The 26,448-nt window shown below is 42.5% G+C and overlaps 1 protein-coding gene across 1 annotated transcript in view; it reads right to left on the reverse strand.

Annotated features, from left to right (window-relative positions):
* The window catches only part of COL6A5 (collagen type VI alpha 5 chain), a gene marked incomplete at both ends in the record, with an annotated part of 95,460 nt that overhangs the window by 40,096 nt on the left and 28,916 nt on the right, over window positions 1-26,448 (reverse strand). Inside the window, 15 exons of the mRNA XM_080934673.1 lie at window positions 5,969-6,031; window positions 7,615-7,677; window positions 9,511-9,546; window positions 9,668-9,718; window positions 12,013-12,075; window positions 13,778-13,840; window positions 14,809-14,871; window positions 16,492-16,554; window positions 18,035-18,070; window positions 21,555-21,608; window positions 22,007-22,072; window positions 23,369-23,431; window positions 25,987-26,040; window positions 26,132-26,176; window positions 26,309-26,335. Of these exons, the coding sequence (XP_080790799.1) occupies window positions 5,969-6,031; window positions 7,615-7,677; window positions 9,511-9,546; window positions 9,668-9,718; window positions 12,013-12,075; window positions 13,778-13,840; window positions 14,809-14,871; window positions 16,492-16,554; window positions 18,035-18,070; window positions 21,555-21,608; window positions 22,007-22,072; window positions 23,369-23,431; window positions 25,987-26,040; window positions 26,132-26,176; window positions 26,309-26,335 (810 nt within the window). The remainder of the gene's footprint in view (window positions 1-5,968; window positions 6,032-7,614; window positions 7,678-9,510; window positions 9,547-9,667; window positions 9,719-12,012; window positions 12,076-13,777; window positions 13,841-14,808; window positions 14,872-16,491; window positions 16,555-18,034; window positions 18,071-21,554; window positions 21,609-22,006; window positions 22,073-23,368; window positions 23,432-25,986; window positions 26,041-26,131; window positions 26,177-26,308; window positions 26,336-26,448) is intronic.

The following is a 26,448-nucleotide window of genomic DNA, read 5'->3' on the forward strand; positions in this document are numbered from 1 at the left end:
TTCCTCCTCCTCCTTGCTGCTCCTCCTCCTCCCTCCTCCTCCTCCTCCCTGCTCCTACTCCTTTCTACTCCTCTTATTCCTCCTCCTCCCCCTCCCCTTTCTTCCCAGGATCAGGCTTCTAATTAGCAGTAACTTTTAATGTGTTTACTAGTGTGTTTGTTTCAGGAAAAAGATGCTTTATATACTCAAACTCAAACATTCTCTTGGGCACTTGCCCCTCCAAGATGGTTAAGCAGAAATGTCAGCAAAGTCAACCTCTATTTTAAATGACAACTGAGTTAACTGTCTGACCATCCATTCATCAATCCATCCATCACCTATGTAGATTTATGTTAAGTCAATACATGATTGGACAGGAAGAGGAAGTGGGAAAAAGGAGAGGAAATGGAAGAGTGGGAGTCAGGGAGAAAACAGAAGAGGAGGGGAAAAGGAAGAGAAAGAGAGAAGGAGCAGGAACAGGAGGCCTGGAAAAACAGCAAGTGATAAGGGGTCTCCTAGGAGGGGAATAGAGAGTGTAGTGGGAAATCTGCCCAATATAGACGGGAAGCTTGTGTTCCTAATAACTGAGTTGTGTTTTCATTAAATGGGTTTATTTGTGTTGAAGAGGATATTTCAACAATTGGCACCCAACCTATGGATTAGAACCCAACTAACCTGAGTCTAAAGTTCACTGTCCCCCACCCCATCCCCACCCCTAAAATAGGGATCTGGACTGGAGCAGTGCTGGAATGAAAGCTGACTGGGTCTGAGGGACCTACAAAGAACTACAGAGAGGCTCCCTCCTGCAAACCCTAGGCAGAGAGCTACAGCCAGGGGCAGCATCAGAATGGAGAATCGCAGGGAGAGACAGAAGTCTCTGAGGCATGACTGCCTGTGAGGTAGCCTGAGACCAGCATAAAAACAAGCACTGCCAGCTACAACCCAAAGAGGACCATAGGGTTCTGAATTGAACAGCAGGGGGGAAAGGGGGTGGGTCGGGTATTTTGATATTTAAAGATGAGAAACACAATAAATATATTTTGGGCTTTATGGGATGATATTTTGGATGGTCTGACAGGGATGGATTTTAAGGAAATAGACACCTTATCATTTACCATTATTGTGATATTTATTCTTTTGATTCATTATGTCCTCTCAAAAGACTCCTTGTCTTAGAAAAGAAATTATAGGTAACACTAGATCTAAAGGTTGAGGATTTCATGGGCCAAAATAAGCAACAGAAAGAAGAGAGTAAAGGCTGGAGACAGAAGTTAGAAGAGAGGCTAGAACAGAAATTTCTGAAGTTTATAGATGAGTCTGAGAAACAGAGAGATAAGCTTAAGACTTGGCAACACGGCCTAGAGGAAACACTAGAACTAAAGGTTCAGGATTTCACAGGTCAAAATAAGCAACAGAAAGAGGAGAGTGAAGGCTCAAGACAGAAGCTAGAGGAGACTCTAGACAAAAGAATTCAACAATTTGCAGATCAGACTGAATGGCAAGGAGATAGAGATAAAATGAGGAAGCAAAGCCTAGAGGATAATCTACTGAAGCTTGCAAATCAAAATAAAGCACATGCTGCAATATCAGAATTGCAACATAAAGAAAAGCTAAGATTATGAAAGCAGAGCTTGGAACAGAAAATACAAGAAATTATAGAGCAGCATGAAGAACAGAAAACGAAATTTGAGATTTGGCAACACAGCCTAGAAGAAACATTAGAAATGAAGGCACAGGAAATTATAGATCAGAATAAGAGACAGAAAAATGAAAATGAAAATGGGAGACAGGAGCTAGAAAAAAGGTTAGAACAAAAAATACAGCCGCTTACAGATCAAACAGAGCAGCAAAGAGAAAATAATGAGGTTTAGAAGCAAGACTTGGAGAATAAATTTTTTAAATTAATAATTCAAAAAAATTAATGGACAGTAGACTATCAGAGTTGCAGTATAAAGAAAAACTCAAGATGTGGAAGCAGAACCTTGAACAGAGAATCCAGAATCTCAAGGAACAGGAGGATCAATAAAAGGAGAGACATGAAGCACGGATACAGACCTAAAGGGAGGAATTTAAATTTTCAATCAGTGAAAACACTCAGGTAGAGATAGAAGATAAAATTAGAGAAAGCCAGCCCAAAGTTCTTAGAAAGCAAGCTCTAGTCTATCCTGTTCATGTACAACAAAGACCTCTGGACGACGACCATCCACAGGGTTATGAAGAATTTGAATGGCAACCTGTGGATGTACTAGAACTGAGGAAATTTAAGGAAAGTGCTACTAATTTGGGAATACACTCGCCATTTGTAAAACAAATCCTGACTTCTTAGGCTATTAAAATAGAATAATCCCCCAAGACTGGAGAGATATGGCAAGAGCAACACTAGAGCCTGCTGCAGATTTACAGTGGTTCTCATGGTGGAGAGAAGAGACGAGGGAGATAGCACGGCAAAATAGAGCCGGGGATAGAGAGATTTCCACAGATCAGCTGCTTGGCGAAGGTCGCTTTGCTGAGGTAGAAGTGTGGGCTGTATATGATGAAGAAACTCTGGCATTATGTCAATTGTCAGTTTTAAAAGAATGGGACAAAGTAGCAGAATCAGGGAAAAAACTTGAACCATTCACTCAAGTCATATAAGGTCCTAAAGAAACCTTCCCTGACTTCTTACAGAGGGTCACTTCATCTGTGGAAAGGAGTGTATCAGACTCAGCAGCAAGAAAGGCAATAATCAAATCTTTAGCCGTTGAAAATGTGAATACTGTGTGCAAGGAAGTTATCAGACCACGGAGGGCAAGGTCAGCATCAATAGATGAATGGATTAGATATACAGCTGATGTTAGATCTGGCTCACCTGATATAACTGTAATAGGAGAAGCTGCCACTGGACAGCTAGAGATGACCCAAGATTTCAAATGTTTTAATTGTGGTGAGCGGGGTCATCTTGGGTATAACTGCAAGAAAAAACAAAATAATACCAAAAGGGGGCCTATGCCTTCTGGAATATGTCAAAGATGTGGCAAAAGCCAACATTTGACTAGGGAATGTAGATCACTAACAGACAAATGGGGTAACTCCCTTCCAAAAAATTCCGGGGGGGGGGGGGCTCTTACAGGCCCCGATGCCAGGCAGGGAGAGTTCTCTTCCTCCGAACAATTAAATGTCACTGCTTCAAAAACAGATGTTCTGAGACCAGACAAGGCTGAGGCAAGTGCTGTAGACAATTCCAAAAGCCTCAAAGTGAGCCAAAAGCAAATATTTTGAAAAACTTCTATAGATAATTAAACACCAAAACTACAGATACTAGTAAATAATATTGAAATTGAAGGAATGGTTGACACTGGAGCAGATGTCACCATCATCTCTCCAAAATCTTGGCCTGCTAGTTGGTCACTTCAAGAAGTGGATATACAATTTCAAGGTGTTGGCACTTTATCCCAAATAAAGCAAAGCACAAGGTAGCTTAAATGTATAAGACCAGAAGGTCAAGTAGGAAAATTGAGGAGAGATCTAATTGAACTCTAAAGGAGATGCTTAATAGGCAAAAGGGGGCAACAAATACCCTCAGAGATAGATTACATAGTACCTTATAGGTGAGGTATAGTTGGTGGCTAGGCAAATACTGGGCAAAAACCTGTCAAATTCATCAATAGACTATTACTGTCCAAAAAGAGACACTTCGTGCAGAATAGCCGACTGATAATCTTTGCCGAGCCAAAATTATCAGCCTTTCAAGATTTCTGCATTTCTAGGTCTATCAGTGATCCTGGACCAGAAGGCCAAAGACTTACTCTTACATGTTGCTAACAAGGGACTGCTGGTGGAGATTTGTCTCTACAACCTAAGCTCTAGAAACCATGTTAGACTTCCTATGTTTTTAGATATTTGGCCATTCTCAGATTTCTGACAGATTTGAAGACTAACTTAGTTTTATAGCCTATCCAGCATAATTAACTTTGAGAAAACATAGCCATTTATAATATTTTCAGGTAATAATAGTTATACACAGTTTTTATTTAAAGGCAAAGGTGTTTTTGTTTTGTTTGTTTTCTAAGATAAACAAAAAGAATGATATGTAGATTTATGTTAAGTCAATACATGATTTGACAGGGAGAGGAGGTGGGAAATAGGAAACAGAAGAGGAGAAGTCAGGGATAAAAATGAAAGAGGAGGGGAAAGGGGAGAGAAGTAGAGGAAGAAGCAGGAACAGGAGGCCCGAAAAAACAGCAAGTTATAAGGGATTTCCTAGGAGGGGAATAGATACTGTAGTGGTAAATCTGCCCAATATAGATGTGCAGCATGTGTTTCTAATTACTGATTTGTGTTTTCATTGAATGGATTTATTTGGGTTGAAGAGGATATTGCAACAAATTGGTGATTTGGGTTGAAGAGGATATTACAACATATCCATCCATGAATAACCCAATTCATCTATCACCCATTCAACAATCCATCCACCAGTCTATCCATCAATGCATTCATCAAGCCATTCATCAATCCATCCATCAAGGCATCCACCAATCCCTCCATCAGTTCATCAATCACCCATCCATCTAGCCATGTAACAATAGTTAAATATCTGCTATTTAACTGTGGTATGCTTCAGATTTAACCAGAACTATGCGCTGTCCGTGGTTCTGCCCAGTGGAGACATCACTAAGAGACTTGAAAGCTTAGCTGCCTTTCAAGTTAGGACAGAAAACAGAAAAGAAGGTATGATTTCTCACTCACAGAGAAACCTTTTCTGGGTAACACATAGTGTAGGAGCTACATTTTGCAGGAGGTCAAAAGTAGGAGGAGTTTGCTCCAAAGGAGAGAACTTAAGAGTAACTCTACAGGCTGGAGAGATGGCTCAGAGGGTAAGAGCACTTGCTGCTCTTGCCGATGACCCAAGTTCAGTTCCCATAGCACCCACTGGCACCTCACAACCATATGTAACTCCAGTTCTGGGGTATCCAGGACCCCTCTGACCTCCACTGGCATCTGTATGCACATAGTGCATAAACAAACACACAAATATGCACACACATGCAAATACACAAGATGAATATTACAGTAACCCCAAGGAAGTTCTTAACAAAGGCTAAGAACCAAGAACTGGAGACAAAGGCCACACTCCAATCCAGACCAGTTGAACCAAGCACAAGACTGAGGTGTGGGACATCTTAGTTACAGCTCTAGAGCATGGAGAAAAAATGAACCCAGAGTAGAGAAGACTGGCCCACAGATTAGCTGCTCCCCATTCCTTAATGTGTATAGCAGAGTATCCTTTACAAATTATTACTTTATTCTACTATGGAGTCATTTGGCCAAGAAACCATAGGCAACTTTTGCTTTGTTAGATCTAAAGCTCAATACTTAAGGCAAGATAAGCATTTTTTTTCATGTATTCTTCACAATGCTGTCAGGGTCTCCTGCATACAGTAGGTGCCGACCATATTGAAGTGACTCTGCCTGGGAGAGGAGAGACACTGAATCACCAAACACTTGAGAAGAGGTGAAACAGATACAGGTCTGCCTACGGAGGTGTGCCTGGCTCTGCCTGGAAGTGCTTCCAAGGATTACGTTTCTCTTGTAAATGGAACAAGAGTGGAAGTTGTGGTTACATTTCCAAATCTCCCTGGAGTCCAAATAAAGGTTAAAAAGGCAACAGGAGTGATTCTGGAAAAGTCTATCTGCCAACCTGTTTTGCATGTTGGAACTCTGTCAGGAGACCTCTATGAAAAGCAGGCAGGTCTATGCCTATTACAGTAATAAGTCACAGTTGCAGGGTATCTGCAATGCTCTTGCAGGTTACAGCATGTCCTTTTGGTCACCTGATCCCACAGCTGCCTTTTCAGCTAAGACAGGGATGTGTCATATTCATCTTAATAATGGACTGAGAGACACAGTGTCCGGCTTCATGAACACAGTGCTTCTGCATTGAAAATCTGCATCCGTTCCATTGGGTATACCAGAAACGACCACACACCAGTCAGTTCCCACGTATACTCACTCTCCAGCCAGGAGGGCCTTGAGACCCCTGAAGTCCACTCCCACCTTTCAAGCCTCGAGAGAGCTGAAAAGAGGAACACATAAATGTTTCTACATTTTCTATCCATGGAGACTATCTCAGGCTTTAATTTTGCATTTTATCTTATACCTGTCAGTGCTTTGCCCACACCTGTGGTCATAGACCATGTGTATTCAGTGCTCACTGTGGCAAGATGGCATGGGACCCCCTGGAACTGGAGTTACAGATTGTTGGGAGCCATTATGTGGGAGGTGAAAACTGGCCCCGGAAGCTCTGCAAGAGCAGCAAGTGTTCTTAACCATGGAGCCATCTCTCCAGTCCTATGATTACCTTAGTAATGCTATACTTCTCAAAAAGAACAGCTGGACTGAGGCAGGTATCTCTGTGTCATGGCACTTACCTGGCATACAGAGGTCCCATCCTTGGCATCATAAATACTTTAGTTTAAAATAAAAGATGGCCGCTTCTCCATACCCATTAAATTCCTTGCCCATAATACAAGCCACTGACCCTTAATCATTGATGAACACCCATTTCCCTCTTGTCCCCTTTATTGAATGGTGTACATGACTCTGACACTGGCTGTAAACTTAAATCTAAATTACTCATAAGCTGGGATTGGTGCTAGGGAAAAAAACAGGGCACACAAAGATTGTGTAAAAACCCCTTAATCTATAAAGATAAAATAGTAAGGGCTGGACAGATGACTCAGGGTAAGAACACTTGCTGTTCTTACAGAGGAGCCAGGTTTAGTTCCTGGCACCAACATGGTCTCGCACAACTATATTTGTAACTCCAAAGGATCCAATGACTTCTTTGGACCTCCAGGGGCACATGCATAGTACATGTGCACACACGCAAGCAAACATTCATAAACATAAAACATAAATAAATATGTGTGTTTGCGTTGTCTTATTTCAGTGTGTTTGCTTCATCCTATTACATTCTATTCCTTTAGGAACCTTGTTTTCTAAAGAGAGACAGAAAGAGGGTGGATCTGGATGGGAGGGCATGTGGGGAGGAACTGAAAGGGGTAGAGGGAGACAAAGCAATAATCAAAATATAGTATATAAAATTTTCAATCAAAATTTTAATATAAATATTTTAAAATCAAATAATAAAAATCACTCTGCACATATGAGATGTATGTGAGTGGACTATGTTTATTACCCAGACTCAAAGTGATGGAGAGATACTGATATCCCTTCCACATCCAGGGTAACAGAGACATTGCACTCAGACTTCAAAGTAAAAGGATGCTTGTCTCAGCCGGTTGTACTTTAAAAAGCATAGTCTTCTACTCCGCTTTGCTAATTAGAACACCTCAGAATCCTCCCTTAAACCAATAAATACTCCAGTCCACTACCCATCAGACCCTGGGACACAGGCAAGATATCTGCTTGAGTTTCAAGAGTGGTCAGAAGTGACCATGTGTGCCTTTAGGCTCAGTTCTGATTGTCAGGAAATATAGGCCCTAAGAAGGTGTGCCCAGGGTCTCATGACTAGTTGGTGGTTTCCAAGATGCCCTTGGAATGAGTCAAAAAAAAAATACCCATTTATCATGACAGTAAGAAAGCTGAGGCCTACAAAAGAAATGCTTATTTTTTCTGGAATCATTGGCCACTTACAGTCAGTCCCTTGAATCCTTTGGGTCCAGGCCCCCCAGGAATTCCAGGATCTCCAGCATCACCCTGATCACATACATCAAAATGTTAAAAATCTTGGCTATGAGAGGATTAAAAAATTCGCTGTAATCAATACTTAAACTGATCTTCTAATCATTATGTGACAAAGGCTAACACAACAACAAATGCATCTTGATGTAAATTTAGAACTAAACTATTGGCACAGCTAGGTATTCTCAAAACTACTTCCAGTACTCTAATAATCCATATAGTTGTACGTAAATATCAACTCAGCGACCATCCAGTTGCTGTGCTAGAGACTATGCTAGAAAAGATGGAGTGCTGACTACCTAAGGTATCAGAGGGGGACTGCCTAGTTCTATGAGTTATTTCTGAAAAAGTTGAAGGCTAAAAAAAAAAATTAATCTTGGAGTAAGGCGATGCTTCAGCTGAAAAAAGTGATGGTGGCTCCAGGCTGAGGACCTGAGTTCAGTTCCCTAGAATCCATGTCAAAAGCCAGATGTAGAGGCACACATCTGAAATGTTAGTGCTCCTGTGTGAACGCCCCTCTCCCTCCACACACACTACCTTTCTAAAGTTTATAAATGATATTTAAAAGTTGTAGAAGAATTCACAAGACCTGCTCAGACTCAAGCCAGGACCAAAGGGGGGGGGGAAGATAGATAGACAGGAAGTTCCACTTCTACCTAAGGAGCTATAGGCAACTGATAGTTTTGGGAGGATGGAGAGCCAGTTTCCTCTAAAGGTGCCACCCTAGGTATGTTGATCTCTGCCCGGGTGGAAGGCCACACATCTAAGAGTATAGAGCAGCACAGATGTATCCGATGGTTTGTTTTTAAGTGGGAGGCGTGGTTTGGTGAGTATGAAAGGAGAATGGATCTATGAGAAAATAGAGGAGGGGTTACTATTATCAAGATACACTATACAGAATTCACAAAGAACCAACGTGGGGGGGGGGTAGTTATAGCCTAAGATGCAAAAATAAATTAAAAATATAGAGGTTTATTTAAAGAACTTCAATCTGACTTTGATAGTAATTTATTAATATCACATCGATCAATAAGCTGTTACTCTTTTCCCTTTATCAATAAATGAGAAAATCAATCCTCTGTAATGAGAACTCTTTTCTGAGAGTTATTTATGTAGCTTCTTCCCAACCTCTTGATGGCCTCAGATAATCCATCAGTGAAGAGCACTTTTCAAAATTTCTGAAGCTTGGCTGTTCTCCTGGAGTTGATTCATTAGTTATTCAACCCTAGACCCGGATGTTTCTTCTTGAATGGGCCATTACAAGGACGAAGCCTATACTGGGGTTTGGGAAATCATAGTACAGAACCCTAGTGTATGCTGATGTAATGAGGCCAGCTCCTGATGAAACCACAGGCTGCAGGCATGCAGACAGATCATCTAATAGACAACAAGGACCTTGCAAGATGTCAAAAATCTAGTGAACATGACATTTGTGGTCAATTGACAGAAGGTGGAAATAGGAGACAACTTAGAAGAAAGTTGGGATTTTCAGAAGAGAGGAAGCAAAGTCCAATGATACTGGATTAATAGCAGAAACTAAGGTAGTGAATGAGACCACCAGGCTGGAGAACTAGCCCAGATGGCTGCTGGGAGGTTAGGGTTTAAGGTAGGGATATTGGTCACTGGGGTGAGGTAGAGGGCAACATCTGGCAACCAAGGGCAGGATGTGATGGATTCTGATACAATGACTCATGTGGTTAAGATGGCCCTTCCTAGTGACACCCAGAGGAAGCGACTGACCTGCATCTCTGCTCCTTCCCACTTCCCACCCTACCCAGACCAATGCTTATTCTCATTTCTCATGAAGGCTATGGTCATGGCAAGAGAAGAAATTTATAGGTACCTTACCTTCCGCCCTGGGTCCCCAGGGAAACCTGTTGGGCCCTGAAAGTTTCAGCAGAGAACATATGTAAGTCAACAGACCACTTCCTCCACACCATCATCTTTTCTTGGGATATTTAGGTTTGATTTAACAATTGAGAAAACAATTGTTTTGAATATTTACCTTAACTCCTTTCCGTCCTGTCTGACCGTAGGCTGGGATGCCATAATCTCCCTGCAAACACATCAGTCAATTTCAGTTTCTCAAAATCTATCTAGATGGGGAGACTGAAGGGTTAGAAATGAGCTAAAGATGGTGAGGGTTCTAAGTTCCTATTATCTCTTTTCTGCTGTACCAGGAATTGAACCCAGAGCCTCTTGTATGCTAGGCAAATGTTCTACCACTGAGCTACAGTCCCAGCCTCTCATTTCTCATGTGTACCCTCCTACTTCCTTGGCTAGCTCCACTCAACAACCACTGCAGGAGGCAGAGGGATAACCACTCTGGATTTCTGATTCACCAATTTCTTACCTTGAAAATTAGGAGTTGATCTTAAAAAATATATATGACTGAGGAATTCAACAGGACATAAATGGAGCTGGAGAGATGGCTCAGTGGTTAAGGGCACTGGCTGATCTTGCAGAGGACCTGAGTTTGGTTCCCAGTACACATATGGTGACTCACAACCATTTTTAGCACCAGTTCTAGGGGTTTTGATACATAGTGGTCAGCATGTGGCATACATACATACATATGGAGACACTAAAAGGTAGTTCTCAACCACCCTAATGCTGTAAGCCTTTTATACAGTTCTTCATGTTGTGATGACCCGCAACCATGAATTTATTTCATTGCTACTTCAGAACTGTAATTTTGCTACTGTTACAAATCATAATGTAATATCTCAGATGCAGAATACCTGATAGGTAACATCCATAGGGGTTGTGACCAACAGGTTGAAAACTGTTACCTTAAAACAACTGGGGTCCCGCATATAACACATTGACCAGTGTAGTGTTTAAACCTTCCTAAGAGTGTTGGAAACTATAACTCAAAGGCCTCATTAAATACTTGTCTGACCTAGCTATGAAAATCTTTGAGCTTTCTACACAGAAATTAATCAGAGATGTGGCTCAGTGGTGGAACCCTTGCTGGGTACACATGAACCCTGGGATTCTATCCCCAGCTTTTAACTCCTTCCAAAAGAATTCACTGGTGTGTTGTTTATGACAGCAAAACACTGAAACAAATTATATCTAATAATAAGAGATCAGGCAAAAACACAGCCTGTGCCCAAGCCAAGTTCCTCTGCTCATCGTCAATGAGTTACAAGTCAGATTAATCGTGAAAAGCAGAGGAGATTTATTTAATGAGGCCACACTGGGAAGAGGGGCAGAGCAACCCAGTGAACCCCTGGGGGGTATTTTCAAACTACTGAAGTGACACCAAGGGGACACAATGACCTAGGAAAGAGCTGCTGGCCTGAAGGGACACTGAGTGGCATGATTTTTATCTGGGTGACACATTTTTTATCTTCACTCTGCCTAGGATGTTAAGGGTAAAGACCTCAAAATGGACATAATATGGTAATGTTTCTTTCCATTGCATCCCACGTTCGTGCCTAGGAAACTTAAATTGCCCATTCCTTTTTTCTTTTCTCTTTCTTTTTGAGTATTCATGTCTTCAAACTGGATCACAAAAGGACAGGTACTTTATTCAGGTTTGGTTGGTTTGAGATGGGCTCTCTTGTAGCTCAGGATTTCACTTTCTGTTTCTGAGTTCATTAAAGTTCATAAACTTTTTTTCATTTTATATGTAAGATTCTATGGCCTAGTGTTTGCCTTTTGGTGCCTGCCTTCTTTTAATTTTTTAAATTGTAATTTTCATTTTCTCATGGTCCGCCTACCTTCCTTTAGTTTATGTGACAGGTCAATCATGTTGTCATATGTGACAGGATGTCCCTCCTATTTTTAAGCCTGACAATATTCCCCCACATGGACATACCACAGTGTTTGTGTGCTGTCCATCCATGAATGGACACTTGGGCTGACTCCATATCTTCGCTATACTTGGCAAACTTTCTACTATTTAACATCTACATCGAATTTTATAATTAACAGAAGAAGACTCTCCCTCTATGAACTGTCCCTAGGCTAGGACTTTGGCTCAGAAGAAGCAACTAGGTCATGCAAGCCACAAAAGGCAGGAGCCCATTCCTTGACACTCCTCTGCTTGTCATCCTAGGGTTTTGCAAGAAGAGAAAGATGCATTGCTTCATGGTTCAACCAGAATATGTGAATATAGCCACGCTGGGTGTTAAAATATTGAAACACCTGTTCTTATTCACCTGTTACTTCCTCTGCCTTTACCTCGTCTCCTCCACAAACACACCCCATCCACAAACACACGACCAAAAGGCCAGGAAAGTAGCAACAGATGGAGAACTGGCCCAGATTCTAGCCCAAGTGCTGGGCCCATGCTGTCCCCATTTCCCCTTGCCTCAGAACCAAGTACTCAAAGCCTTATACCTGTTCTCCTCGATGTCCAGGGGGGCCCACTGGTCCTGGGCCTCCAGGAACTCCAGCTTCCCCCTAGTAAAAGAGTAAAAGGTCAGCAAACTCAAACCTACCCCAGACAGTTCTGTCTGCTGAGGGGAAACAAGGTCCTAACTGAGCAGCCAGCACTGGATAGGGCTAGAATGAAAGACACAATACAGTCTACACAGAGAATAGCAGGACATACATAACACAGCTCAGGGCTGGGCTTTGAGGACTTTTTAAGGCTGCATAGTATTCCATTTAATATATATACCAAATATTTTCTGCTTCCCTACTACCAACAAACTAAAGGGGATAGTAGAAGGTTCACTCTGGGGAAAACTGGCTCATTTGCTAGTATATTTACTCACACAATATTTGCTTATTGTCCTAGAAAATTAATCACTCCTCATGATAAATGCAGTCTCATCCTTACTGAGCGCAGTGTGGTTAGAAAGAAAAAGAATGTGGTGGATAATTACAGACCTGTTTGTTAAATTGTGGGCTCATGTGAGAGCAAAGAAAAAACTCCAACAAGTTTTCCCAATGAGAGACAAAGGAGCTGATTCCCAAAGAGCATTGTGTGCACTGAGGAAGGAGCAAGGGAGACTAAGAAAGGCTCTGGGAGATGGGAAAGGTTGGCCCTGGGGAAGTGGGATGTGGGGTCAGGAAGGAGCTGAGCTGAGAAACCTTGGAATTAAACAGGGAAATGCAAAAGACTTTGTGATCTTCTCCCTCCTTCTCTGGTCCAGGGTTAATGGCCAAATAATACTGTAAGTTGATAGTGGACAGTATGATAATATGTATGCCAGTGTATACTGACAGTGGACTCTATAACATGTATGGGAGTGTATACTGATGGCTGTCACATCACATTAACACATCTCTTTCCACCAGTTGGTAATATTCTTCCACTTGAGGTGGATCTTTCTTGCTAATGTGTGTGTGTGTGTGTGTGTGTGTGTGTGTGTGTGCACGCACATATGGAGGTCAGAGATCAACATCAGGTGTCTTCCTCAGTTTTTTTTATTTTGTGACACAGGCTCTCTCGGGAGAACTGGGGGTCACAATTCGGCTAGATGGGCTGGACAGCACCTCTGTAACCAGCTTTATACATGAGTTCTAAGAGAATCAAACTCAGGTCCCCATGTTGTACATCAATCCCTTTGCCAGCCGAGCCATCTCCCACGCCCTATCTATTACTATTAAAGCTTAAAGACTTTCCCAGTAGAAGACTGACAACCTAGTTTTCTAGACTTGGTATTAAAAAAAAAAACCAAAAACCTTAGGTCCTTGGCTCAACTATGTAAGACTTGAGGCTTTGACAAGAGAGCAGAAAACCCTGCAGGCACTGTTGTGGCCACAGAGATCTCAGCCCCTGATGGATGAAAGCGAAGGGGCCAAGTGGACGTGAGACCAATCGTTGACTCTCTGGCAATCTCCCCTACAGCTACCTCAGCCAGAGCAGGCCTGGGTGAGACCAAAAGGTGCACAGGGATGGGTTTGAAAACATTTGTCACACTCATCTCGGCGAATGAATTCATTCCTGCTCAGGGAATATGGGCTCTGAAGAGATTCCTCAGCAGTGTTTGTGATGGGCAGGTAACTGCCTCTCCTTGTAATGGGAACAGCCTCCTGATGGGAGAGAACACTGGCGGGATGCAGGTGGGTTGAGCATTTTTGTGAGGAATTTTCACAGAGCTCAGGAGAAAATGTGTTGCTTTTGTATTTGAAACCAACAAGAAATAATGTTTACCTTTCTCCCCATAAATCCAGGTCTTCCGATGCCCCCTCTGGGTCCAACTGGCCCAGGAGAGCCCTGAAAATAAAGAGTAAGATATGAAAAACGTTGTTAACAGCAATCCCTGGAAACCCACCAGGAACAAGTTATCACCTTATATCTTCCCCAACAGTCCTGGATCCCAGAAGGCTTAACGGGAGACACAGTGAGCCAGGGGAGAGGGTAACCTAGGTAATGGACCTTGGTTCTGCATCCACCAGAAAGTCACTGGTCCATATGGAACCTTGGGGGTCAGGGGGAGGCAAAAGGCTTGACTCAACCAGCGCAAGTAAGGGGAAGCTCACTACAACATTAGAATAAAACACACCAAGCCACACTCGAGTCGCACAAAACTAAAGTTCCCAAAATACATCCATCAGGGCAGGCAGGGTGTGTTTCAATTTCTCAATCTAAATCTGGGCATAAGCATCCTTCACCAGCTTTCTAGAAAGTTATAACTGAGCATATTCAGGCATCCCTTGCCTTCGGAGCTCTCATTGGCAGAACTGAAGAACTCAATAAAATCAAGTGCTGCACACAAACTCTCGTTCCTCACTTGGGAAACTCGTTCAAATGCTGAGCTAGAAAACCAGGCTTAGGAATCAAACCGAGTGGTGTAAGCATGGGTCTTCACAGCTGTCAAATGTCTGTGCTCAGTGGAGAGGCAGATACAAGGCACAGAGAAAATTTAAAAGTGCAGGAAGAATAATTCAATTGTATTAGGCATGTCCATTGTTTGGTGGCCTTTTTAGGTCTCCAAATGCTTCCTTGGGCTGAGGCAGTGAGTCTGTTTTCAAAGTAAAAGATCACCAAAGGAGAAAGAGGAATGGATCAGCTAGGTATAAGGGACCTGAACTGAGCTTTAAAAAAAAAAAAAAAAAAGTATCCATAGTAACCAAAAAAGATGAAATGAATGTCCCACAGATGGCATAAAATATACTACATGCTCAGGCATTTTGCAGTCAGAACAAACTAAAGGTTTCGAGTCATGTGTCTGGGTCACTCACCTGAGGTCCCTGATGCCCTTGACTTCCTATGTCTCCTTTCCTGCCACGATTTCCACTTGACCCCTTTTTGTTGGAAAAACAAAAAACAAAACAACAAAAGCTGATGTGCTGTGATGTCAGTGAAACTCACTCTCTTAGATGCTTTTGAAACATGCCCATGGGGACAGAGCAATAGTCTACCCCTTCAAGCAACCGTACTGCTGTGAGACGAAGTCCTTTTTCAGAAGAATAATGGCAGAAAGGACCAGACACGGTGGCACAGATCTTATTAAGAGATTCTCTGCCTTGGCAGAAGAGTCTCATCCTTCTTCTACATGGAGAAATAAAAATAGATCAAAAGGGAAAAAATAAACCCATAAAGAAAGGGAGTCACAAACAACCATTGAATGTATTTCATTGATGGCTCACTGGACCAAGGTGCTTTTTCAATGTGTAAAACACAGGAAATGGTAGTTTCAAGTTGGGGCCAAAGAATACATGGTGGCAGATGTCTGCTGGCTGAATGAAAGGTTATCTCTCAGCCATATTTTATGTGTGGGTCTCATTGAGTTCTCTGGCATAGTTGGGGAGACTGGAATTAAAATGGCTCCAGCATAGGAGAAGATCATCAAGTGAGACTCAAGACATTAACATCAAAGGATCTCAGAGCGTCTGAAATGACTGTCATCTCACACCCAGCCCTGAGAGGATCCTGACAGATCTAGACTGATCCCGTGGTTACTCAACCTTGCCAATGTACTAGATTGCAGAAATAAGTCAAGAAAATCCAAAATCATTTAGAGTTAATAATCTGAAATTTTCTGGAAGAAAAATGAGGTTCTTGGAAGGCCTTAAAATGGGCATTTCCACATAGATTCTTTCAACAAGTCCAGGTTTAAAGTGAGTTCAACACATAGTGAGATTCACCAGTGACAATACCCAGGTGGGACAAAACTGTCCTCAAGGGATAATGTTGGCTTCTTCCAGGCAGAGATGACATAGCAGATGCCCTCACCTCTGACACCTGTGTCACTAATGGCAGCCCAATGTAAAATAATAATAATTATTGTCATCATCATCATCATCATCATCATTATTATTATTATTATTATTGAGCTTTTAAGTTTTCATTCTTACCAGTACCTAGGTACAATGCAATGTGAGCACAGAGTGCACTCTTCCCCTCTCAGAGGTCATTAATGAACTGTAAATGTTAAAACAGGTTTGACAAAACAAAATCAAAATTGAGAATCATCTCCCATAATGGGAGACGCACACAGTGATGGATGGCTTCAGATTGATATTTTACCAGTTGTATATATACTTAAATTGTTATTATTTATTTTTAAGTATTTGTATGTGTGTGTGCATGTGTGCATGTGTGTGTGTGTGTATGTGTGTGTGTGTGTGTGTGTGCGCACGCGCATGTGCACGTGCACTTAAGTGCAGGTACTTGAGGAGGTCAGAAGAGGGCATCAGATCCTCTGGAGGTGCAGTCATAGGCTGTTGTGAAGCACCCCACCTGAGTGCTGAACATCAGACTCTGATCCACAGCAAAGGATTATGTGATTTAACCACAGAGCCATCTTTCCAGCCCTCAGTAGGGTTTTGTTTCTGTTTTTGTTTTTGTACTGAGCTACCTACCTTCTTACAATCAGAATGACTCCACACTATTTGTCGACATTTATGAAATACCCAGCGTACCTGTGGGCCTTGTAGTCCTTCAGGTCCTTGCGTACCTTGAGGCCCTGGGTTTCCTGCTTGCCCCTAATGAACAAGAGTTTTCAGTGTTAAGGTTTTCTCTGCATGGTTTACATAGATCATTGGCTTCGTCTACCAGGCTCACTCCTCACACAGGATCTTATTGTTCCAACTGTCAGGAATAAACTCAAGTATGTTTCTAATTATCATAGAAATGGGGTTGCAAAGGACAGTGACTCAAGCAAACTGTGGTGGTTTGAATGAGAAAGGCCACAGAGGCTCATATATTTGAATGGTTGGTTCCCACATGAAAGAACTGTTTGGGAAGGAGTAGGGGGTGTGGCCTTGTTGGAAGAGGTATATAGCATGTAGTTCCTACTACCCTGCTTTAAGCTCCAGGCAGACCATGCTGCCAACGATGCCTTGGATCCACAGATGAAACACACCACACACATACACACTTATTTTTAATATGTTTTAGCTCAATGGCTGGGCTCTTTTGAGCCTTCCTTGGCTATTGCACTCTTCAGTCCTAGCTCAGCACCCTAAATCTGCCCTCAGCCTGGCTGCATTTTTAATTTCCCACCTGCTACCCCAGGCCCAGTTGGGAAAGTGGCCAATGGCCACTTCACCCAAGATCTCACATGGCTAGTGGTTCTTTTTCCCTCCAACTCATAGCGAAATCCTCCTCTCCTGTGTCTCTAGACTCCCTGTTAGAGACTAAAAGTCTCGTCTCTTCTATTCAGTCATTATCTGATAACATCTTTATTGATCAACCAAGAACCAATTGGAGAACAGGACCTTCAGCGTTCACATGCAGATTCCCAATCAAAACATCAGAACCACCCACTATAGAGGTATGTCACTGAGGTGGGCTTTGAGGTTTGTAAAACCCACACCAGATCCAGCTTGCCCTCTGTTGCTGCCTTTGGATCAGAAAAAAGCTCTTAGCTACTGTTCTGGCACCATGTTCCTTACCAAGATGGTCATGGACCAACCTTCTGAAATTTTAAACAAGTCTCCAATTAAATTATTTCCTTCATAAGCTGCCTTTGTTATGGTGTCACTTCATAGCAATAAAACAGTAAGATACAAATTTTGTTTGAAAATGCCACAATGTTATCAAATATTTAGCATGCTAATTAAAATGGGCTTAAAGGGAAAAATAAAACATGAAAGGAATACCTGAAATATATAGCTAATAATAACTTGAATAAAAGCTAAGAAGCAGCAAGAATTTCACTTTCTTTCATACTAGTTCCCAATACATGTGAAAGTCAATCAAGGGTGTAAGAGTTGGGGTTGTTTGTGTTCTGTTTGTTTGTTAGGAGGTGTTTCTCAGGGAGATTTTTCCATAGTTGAGCCTGTCCTATTTCTGAAAACCAACTGGATAACTGCTGTGTTTTCCACTAGTCAATGGAATTTGTGTTTAGGACTGGGCATCATTACAACATCCTGTCAAATGCTATTTACCCAGCACCATCTACAAGGAAGAAATGTTCATAGTTCCCTACCACAAAGACCAAAAGAGAAAAGGAATACTTACTGAAGGACCCTGGGGCCCCCTTTGACCTTCCATTCCCTGAAACATCAAAGGCAAAGCATCAGTCAGTGTAGCCAGGCAAAAGGACGATCTTTGAGGCAAAACATTCTCTCCCATTCCTTTCTCATAGAGGGCTCTCTGTGGGCCTTGGCAGAGCAGGGTTTTCCATTGGGTATTTTAATCACATTAACATTTAGGAGATTGATGGCAACCCAATGTAAAAGTCATTACAGCCTCCATCCCAGTCTGATACTCTCTGATGGTTATCAAATAGGCTATTTGGAGGTCCAGATCACCCTAAAAATTATTTTCCTTCCTGAAAACCCATGAAGCACTGTGTGCTGAGCAGAAGGAAGAGTGAAATTTCTAGACATTGTGGTATGTCACTCTGTATCAGGTGGGCCTCCTGCTCTGGAGAATGTCTTGGAGGTGCAGCCGCTCCTTTGTGTGATCAAGTTTACCACAACAAAGCCAGGCTGGTCCCTCAGCTCTGTCAGCACTTATCCGGGAGGCATCTCCTGTTATCAGTGCAAGCTCCACGAACAGAGGAAAGCCAAGAGGGTCTATGCCCTGGACCCTAAATTCCAATTTACTTTTTGAGATCTACAGTGATATAAATCTGCTGCCATTACTCTCATTGAAGAAGCCATGGAACACTCTCAACCACCAACGCATATTGTGTTGTGATAACCAACCAGAACTATCTTAAACAATTGCATTTATTCAATTATTATGAATTAATTCTTTCAGAACTGCCATTTTCTCCGAGTTGCCCACCTCATACAATTCCTTAAGTTAAATCACCCAACTATCCTCTCACTTGGGTATTAAAGTTTTAAAAAACCCTTTGGGGAGAAGTTACCCATAGTAACTCATCAGCTGTCTGTCTCTGTCCCTAGTTAATGCTCTTGACATAGCAAAATGGAGAAGAATGACAAGTCATTGAAGGTGGATACTGTTGGCATAACTTCACATTCTATCTCCATCAAAAAGCAAGGATAAGGGCTAGAGTGGTGTTTTCCCAGTTAAATGTGTTTGCTGCTCTTGCAAAGAACTCACTCCAGGAGGTTCACAACTACCTGTAACTCAACATCCTCTTCTGGCCTCCATGAGTACCTGGATGCAGGTGCACATACACACACATGCACACAAGTGAAAAATAAAAGCAAGGATAAGCTGGTCACGGTGGTATATGCCTGTAATCACATCACTTGAGAGGCCAAGGCACAAAGACCTTGAGTTCAAGATCAGCCTGGTCTACATAGTAAGTTCAATGTCAGCCTGAGCCAAAGGATGAGAGAGAACCTTTCACAAAAAGAAAAGGTGTGAAGAGAAGAAAGGCTGAAAGGAAGAATAATGTTTGTTCTGTATAATTATTTTTGTACAACATTGTCCTTAGAAGCATAGCCTTAGAAATATCTCACTTTCTTGCCTTTGGCCCCATTATTTAAAGCCTAGATGGTCCAAAGAAAATGCACAGTAAGCCTCACACAGTCGTTAGGAACATAGACTCTAAAGTGAGGGCACCTGAGCTATACTAGGGCAAGTCTCCTTGATTTGTACAAGTTTAAGGTAGATATGATAACATAATCTATCCAGCAGGGGTCTTATAGGTTTGATCTAAATAAGCATTCAAAAGTGATTAGGTGAGGATCTGCCACAAAACAGATAATATATTAGAAGTACAAATGTTATAAAGACTCTTTGTAAGTGGCCACCCAAAGGCTATGGGCCTGGAATGTGACTTCCTGTGTGTTTGTCAGTATGTTGAGCCCTTGTTTTAGTAACAACTGTTGAGATGGATGATTAATTTATGTAGGTTAAAGTTCAGTTACATGGGGAGTTCATGTCTGGGGTTGGGATGTGTTGCTTACAATCCATTAATCAATTAAGATGCTCTGAATCTCACGACAGAAGTCTGGCCTACATTGGGAATGTGGGGGAGAGGATAGAAAAGCACCGGGTTGCTTGATTATGAACATGAATATCAATGTTGCCTTATTTAATCCCAAAGAAAGGAAATTACAAATCAGGGAAATAGGTAAAAGGCAGGGACGAGGCTGAGATCATTCTGTCCTTGCAGTGATTTATAAGGTACTGACTAGCATGCCCAAGGATTAATCCCTACTCTGATCCCCAACATCTCTGTTTATAAAGCACATGATTTATGTGTCAGTTATAAACCTATTTCAAACTAAAATCCTTTTTCTCTTGAGCCAACAGATATATTTTAGATCTCTCTAAAATTTATAACACTTGGCTCATCTCAAAGCTCTGCTGCCTTCCCACAGTTACATCTTAATCCTCTTGAGTCTGGAAGGCACAATCCTAGGGACTGGTCCCAGTAACTTGGGAATCCCAGCCCCTCTGGCTTAGGATCCTTGCCATTCAGGATAAACAAAGGCAAGACTGGCTAGCATGGAGCCTCTGTTCCCAGGGAAAAGGGCAGCAGGCCGATGCGTTCAAGGGATGAGAACCATCTAACACACAGAAAAGAAATCCAAGTATTTTCATTCCCTCTGAACAAATTAGGGCCAAACCCAAAACTCTGAACACTCTTCTCTGTTATTACAACCATGCTGAGAATGGAATAAAGGATCTCTCAGCAAAAATGTCATCGCTGTGCCTGTTGTGGTAGGGCACACCTATAATCCCAGCATACAGGAGGCAGGGACAGGAGGATTTTTTGTCAATTTGAGACCAGCCTGATCTACATGGTGAGTTCTAGGCCAGCCTGGTCTATTCATAGTGACTTCCAGGACAGCAGAGGTATGTAACAGGATTCTTCTCTCCCCCTCCCCAAAAAATATAAACTAATTAATTAATAAATATCATCTCTAACTTCAGTAATCCATGAAAAATAATGTGGTTTCTTGGTTGGTCTTTAAAATTTGAAGAAAATCTAATGTCCTATTTGAGGGGAGATAGGCTTGATATCACAAGATGCTATGAGTTACCCTAAGGCCTCCAACGAGTTAGCTACCAATGTTGGCCCTAATAGCCAAGGCTTGGGAGTCCATTCAGGAAGAAGCCATTCCTATTCTCCATTTCCACTGTCAGTGTGTGAAGACCTTGAGATTATGTCCACCTAGTCCATAATGGTATGTCATAGCTCCCAGATGCTAAGTTAGGAGAGGAGAATCTATATGTTCAAGTCATTGACTCTCTTCAAAGGCATTCAGAAATACCCTGAAGGTTAAAAGGCAAAGGCAGACTAGAGAATGGTGTCTCTTAGCCACAGAAGATTTTGCCTCCCATAACCATCAGCTGTAGGCATTTGGCAGTATCTGAAAAGATATTTTTGGATGTTTCAAATGGGCAAGCAGATGAGCAGAGTTCGGGAAAATTGCTAAGCATCTTACAAGGTGCAAGACAGCCTTTCATAAGGAAGAATTCTCAGACCCAAAAGGTGAGGAGTTGGGATTTTAGAATGCCTGCAAATGTACCTTCCAGCCACAGGTCTGACGTCTCTGTGTCCATCACAAGTGGTAAGGAGAGAAAGAAATATCTGAGCCATACTTACCCTGCTTCCTCTGGAGCTAGGACTGCCATGTGTCCCCTTCTGCCCAGTTCTCCCCTAGAAACACAATGATTTCCCAAAGCCATAAGTCAAAAGTAGGTTACAAATCCTGAGTAGGTTATAAAGCTGTCCACATGAAATACCAAATGTCATCAAGACAGAAGAATAAGGGAGTCATGCTGAAACCAGTCTGTAGAGGACAGTGTAGTAAGATGGCCAACAAGAACCAGGTTAGGGGTAGTAACATGCCATAAATAATGGTGACACATGAGATATATTATCACTTCATGGGACATTAATACTGTCCCCCAAATGTATAGCCTACTTGAGACATACCTTCTTATTTTCTTCTAACTATAGATGACTTGGGGGGTGCTTATTCATACACCTCACTAAACATACTTAGCTCAACAACAGAATCAGTCAATGTATATATGTAACATAGATCCAATTACTTGTCTTCCTCGTTCTCCTTTGGTGCCCTTCTGGCCTTTGATGTCGCTGTCTTGTCCTGGGTTACCCTAGGAGATGATTTCAGAAATGTTTAGAGTCCAGATACACCAGAGTGAGAGAGTTAATTCATCAGTTCAGACACAGAGCCTTGCTATAGAGCCCAGGCTAGCCTTCAGTTTGTGGCTATGGAGCCCAGGCTGGCCTTGAACTCACAGCTAGCCTCTTGTCTCAGCCTATTTTTCTTTTTCGTTCTAGGATTACAAGTGTGTGACCCATCAGACTTTCTTTTTTTCTTGTTCTCTTTCTTCCTTTTTTTTTCTTTTTCTTCCTTATGTGGTACATGGAATTAAACCCAGGACTTAGAACACATCAGGCAAAATTTCTGTCACTGACAGATTTTTGTGATAGGGTCTCACTAAGTTGTCCAGGCTGCCTTGAACTTGAGATGCTCCTGTATCAGTGACCTGCAGAGCTGGAATTCAAGGACTGTGCCACCAAGCTCTCTTTCTTTTTCTTTTAATGGTATAATGTTTAAGTATAAGATAGGCATCAGCAGTCTTAACCTGTGAGTCATGACCCCTTTGGCAAATCTCCATCTCCAAATATATTTACATTACAGCCCATATACAGTTATGAAGTAGCAACAAAAATAATTTTATGGTTGGGGGTCACCACAACATGGGGAGCTGTATTAAAGAATAGAAACATTAGAAGGTTGAGAACCGCAAGGCTAATTCAAGCTAATGGATGACGTGTAAGAAAAATCTCCAACTCGAAACTCTTAAAAGTAATGTCTGCTCCAGATAAGGGTGATCCAGTGACTGATGCAGTGCTACAGAGTCCATGATGTGCAGTAACTTTCCTGCAATATGGCTTCACTGAGGCACTGGCCCAAACAGTGCCAAACCAGTCCCTCAGATATGGAGTGAGAAAGCCCCCTATGATTGAGTCTGGAAGAGAGAATCTTACTAGGGATGTAGGTCCGTAGTACTGTGCTTTCCCAGTGTTGAGTCCCAGCGCTGTTAAACCAACAAACAAGCAAACGTGACAAGCTCTGTACTGCAAGATTAGAAAGCTGACAAATGAAGGGAAGGAAGTTTTTACTGTAGTAGGTTTGACATCTCAACGCACTGTGAGAACTCATGCAATGAAACTTTAGTTCCCTGTTCTAAGCCATTAAAATAATCAGTCCATGTCAGATTTGGATAGATTTCCCCCTAAGCAAAACATCCCCAGGTAACAAACACTTTTCCAGCTCATCTCCCGAGACCAGTCCTTGCCTGTACTTCAGTGAAAATCACTAAGAACGGGAGCTGAATTGTGCCGAGATAAAATTCAGAGCTAAGTAGAATCTGGTAACTTACGGGATCCCCTGGGAAGCCCTTCTTGCCATCTTCTCCAGGAGCACCTCTGGAACCCGGGTGACCCTGAAAAAGATGGATGGGTGGATGGATGGGTGGGTGGATGGATGGATGGATAGGTGGATGGATGGATGGATGGATGGATGGATGGATGGACAGATAAACAGACAGACAGAACCAAAAAAGGAGCTTCTGTGTTATCATGTGTGTGGCTTTTATAATGGCGCTAAATGCCAAGCAGCACACTTGGAGAGGAAGTCAGTCAGATAAAACAAATCATGTTTTCCTGCCTCCCCCAGGTGCCCTTAGAGTTCCCAAGTTCAAGTTTAAGCCATAGTCAGGGTAAGAACCAGGAAACTTTCTCATGGTCTTTCATAGGGCTGTCCAACAGGACTTTCACCAGTTGGAGAAAACTTCATGTCCCCCTCGCACTTGAAATGTGGCTCATGAAATGGAAGGGTGAAATTTTTTATTCTGATGAACTTAAATTTTAAAATGGACGTTGGCTGTCCTAGTTGGACTGTCTAGCAAGTTTAGCATTTCTGTCTCCACAAGAAACTAAACCAGGGGTTTTCTACTGTCACCACAAACAACTTTCCGGTGAAATTTATCCACACTAGGGTCCCTGGAAGCAATTTGACTGATTCCCCATTTCACACTGCCCTTTGTCCCTGAGCCAGGGTTACAGGGGGACAACAGAGGTTCCTAGGAAGCAACACTAGGACAGGTTTCACTCTGAATAACCCGAGGGTGGTTTCTTGCACCAACAATCCCATTGCTTCATCCCTGGCTGGTCCCATATGCACTTTATATATCATGTGCCTGTTCTTTTTGTGACTGCTTTGCTTCAAAGCTTCATCCCATCTCACCTCAATCACTACTTAAGCCTTCCTTATAACCATGGCAACTCCAACAGTCCCTACCTCCAAATAATATTTCTGAAAGAGAAATTTGATTGCCTTCAGTTTAAACCCTTCCATGCATGCACACATACACACACCACATGCACTCATACACACACACACACACACACACACACACATTCATTCGTGCACATATACACACACACTCTCTCTCATAGAACACTAGAGCTGTTAGAGCTGTCTAAGTCTCTTGTTACAACCTATTGAAATTCATTTTCCTCCACTTGAACTATGTCCCTTCCAGGTAGAGCAACTGCCAGTAGCCCCAGCTTCAAGTGTTAGCTTATCCTTGGTCTAGAACGTTCCTCTTCCATATCTATGCTTTGATAACTGCAACTCATTTCTGGTCTCAAGAAAACTTCCTTAGCACACCCACCTCCAAGTTGACTGGGATCAGAAGGACCCCAAGTGGTCCCAGCCATTTCTGTATACTATGGGATCCTTGAGGGTGAGAATGACACATGGCCCACCCATTTCTCTTGATCCTTGACAAATAATTTAGTGTCTGGTATGTTAGAGATGCTCACAGATATTTGATAAATAAATGGGTCAGAACATAAAAGCAGAGCTGGCTGTTGGGATGAATTTAAAATAAGCAAAGGATTTCACTATAATTTATAACTCCAAAGATGCCAAATCAACTTTTTCATTCTCTTTCTTTTTGATGTTAGGAAAGAATACAAAGGCCAATAATGGCCAAACACATTTACTTACAGACCTCTGAAAAGCATAACCACAGAAAGGCCTTGCACAGTGAACTTTCCTAGCTGCAAATTCTTGAAAAATCACACAGTAGTTATGGTGGCTTGAATGAGAAACCTGGCCCCAGAGCCTATATATTTGAACTCTTGGCCTTGTTCCAGTTAGTGGCATTGTTTGGAGAGGTTCTGAAACCGTTAGGAGGTGGAGCCTTGCTGGAGCACATCACTGGAGGCTGGCTTTGAGAGTTTATAGTCTTGCCCTATTTCCTATGCGCCCCCATCTTTCCTGTATATGAATGAATGTGATCAACCAGCTTCCTGCTGGCTGCCATGCAGGTCTTCCCCGCCATAAGGACTCAGTCCCTCTGGAACCATAGGCTAAAACAAAGCCTTTCCTCCTTAAGTTGCTTTTGACCAAGGAATTTTATTACAGCAACAGAAAAAAAAATCACTAATACAGTAGTCTGCATGTCCCAAACAGAAGAGAACCATCTTTTTTGTTGACAATGGACTTTCATTATGTGATTGGGATTGCTAATTTTGTCAACCTGATTGAGTTTAAGAAACATTCAGGACGCTATGAGGAATACCTTTGGGTGTGTCTCTAAGAGTTGATGGACAATCCCAAAAGGTTTAAACTGAGAAGGGGAGACCCACCCTGACTGTGGATGCCACCTCCCCATAGGCTGGGGTCCTTGGCTACATAAAATAGGAATAGGAAGAAAAGGCTGAGCATTGTCATCCCCTTCTCTGTTTTCTAGTCAGTGCCATGCATCAGGACCTTCCAACCACCATCTTTTCCCCACCAAACTAGACTGTATTCCTTTGAACAGTGAGACAAAACACACACTCTCCCCCTTATGTCGTTTCCTGGGGGCTTCTTCTGGCTGGTAACTAAGATGGTGGGGAAAGTCGCTGTCAATTTTATCCCCAACTGCCATCACAGCCAATGAGGCCAGATCTGTCACCAGGGACTAGTTGATGAGTGAAAAGTTACCTGAGAGCCAGGGTCACCTTTTTGTCCCTTTTCCCCGCGAAATCCATAAAATCCCTAAACAAACACAAGACAAAAATCTCATTTAGAACAATCAGCCTCATGATGGCTTCAGGCTCAGTCAAAAAGGAAGAGACAGGTTGCTCACCTGTTCTCCATCCAGCCCGTCCAGCCCGTCCTCCCCGTGCTCTCCCTGAGGGACAACAAGAGTCAGCAGTCAGCGCAGCTGGGGACCACGCTGAAGCAGTCAGCAGGTCTCTGACATGCACTTGCCGGGCAATCAATCCGGGTCAGACCACACTTGCCTGAGAAGAAGGTACAGTACCTGAGCTCCCGAAAACCCTTTGACTCCCTGTAAAAGATGAAACATCTATCACTGCAGGGCCGAAGACGGAGTGCGGGTCCTGACCCTGCAGCAGGAAGCAGCTGCCTCCCCAAGAATGCTGTCTCGCATTCTCCTCCTGA

The sequence above is a fragment of the Micromys minutus genome, assembly GCF_963924665.1.
Source record: "Micromys minutus genome assembly, chromosome: 21".
NCBI lineage: Eukaryota > Metazoa > Chordata > Mammalia > Rodentia > Muridae > Micromys > Micromys minutus.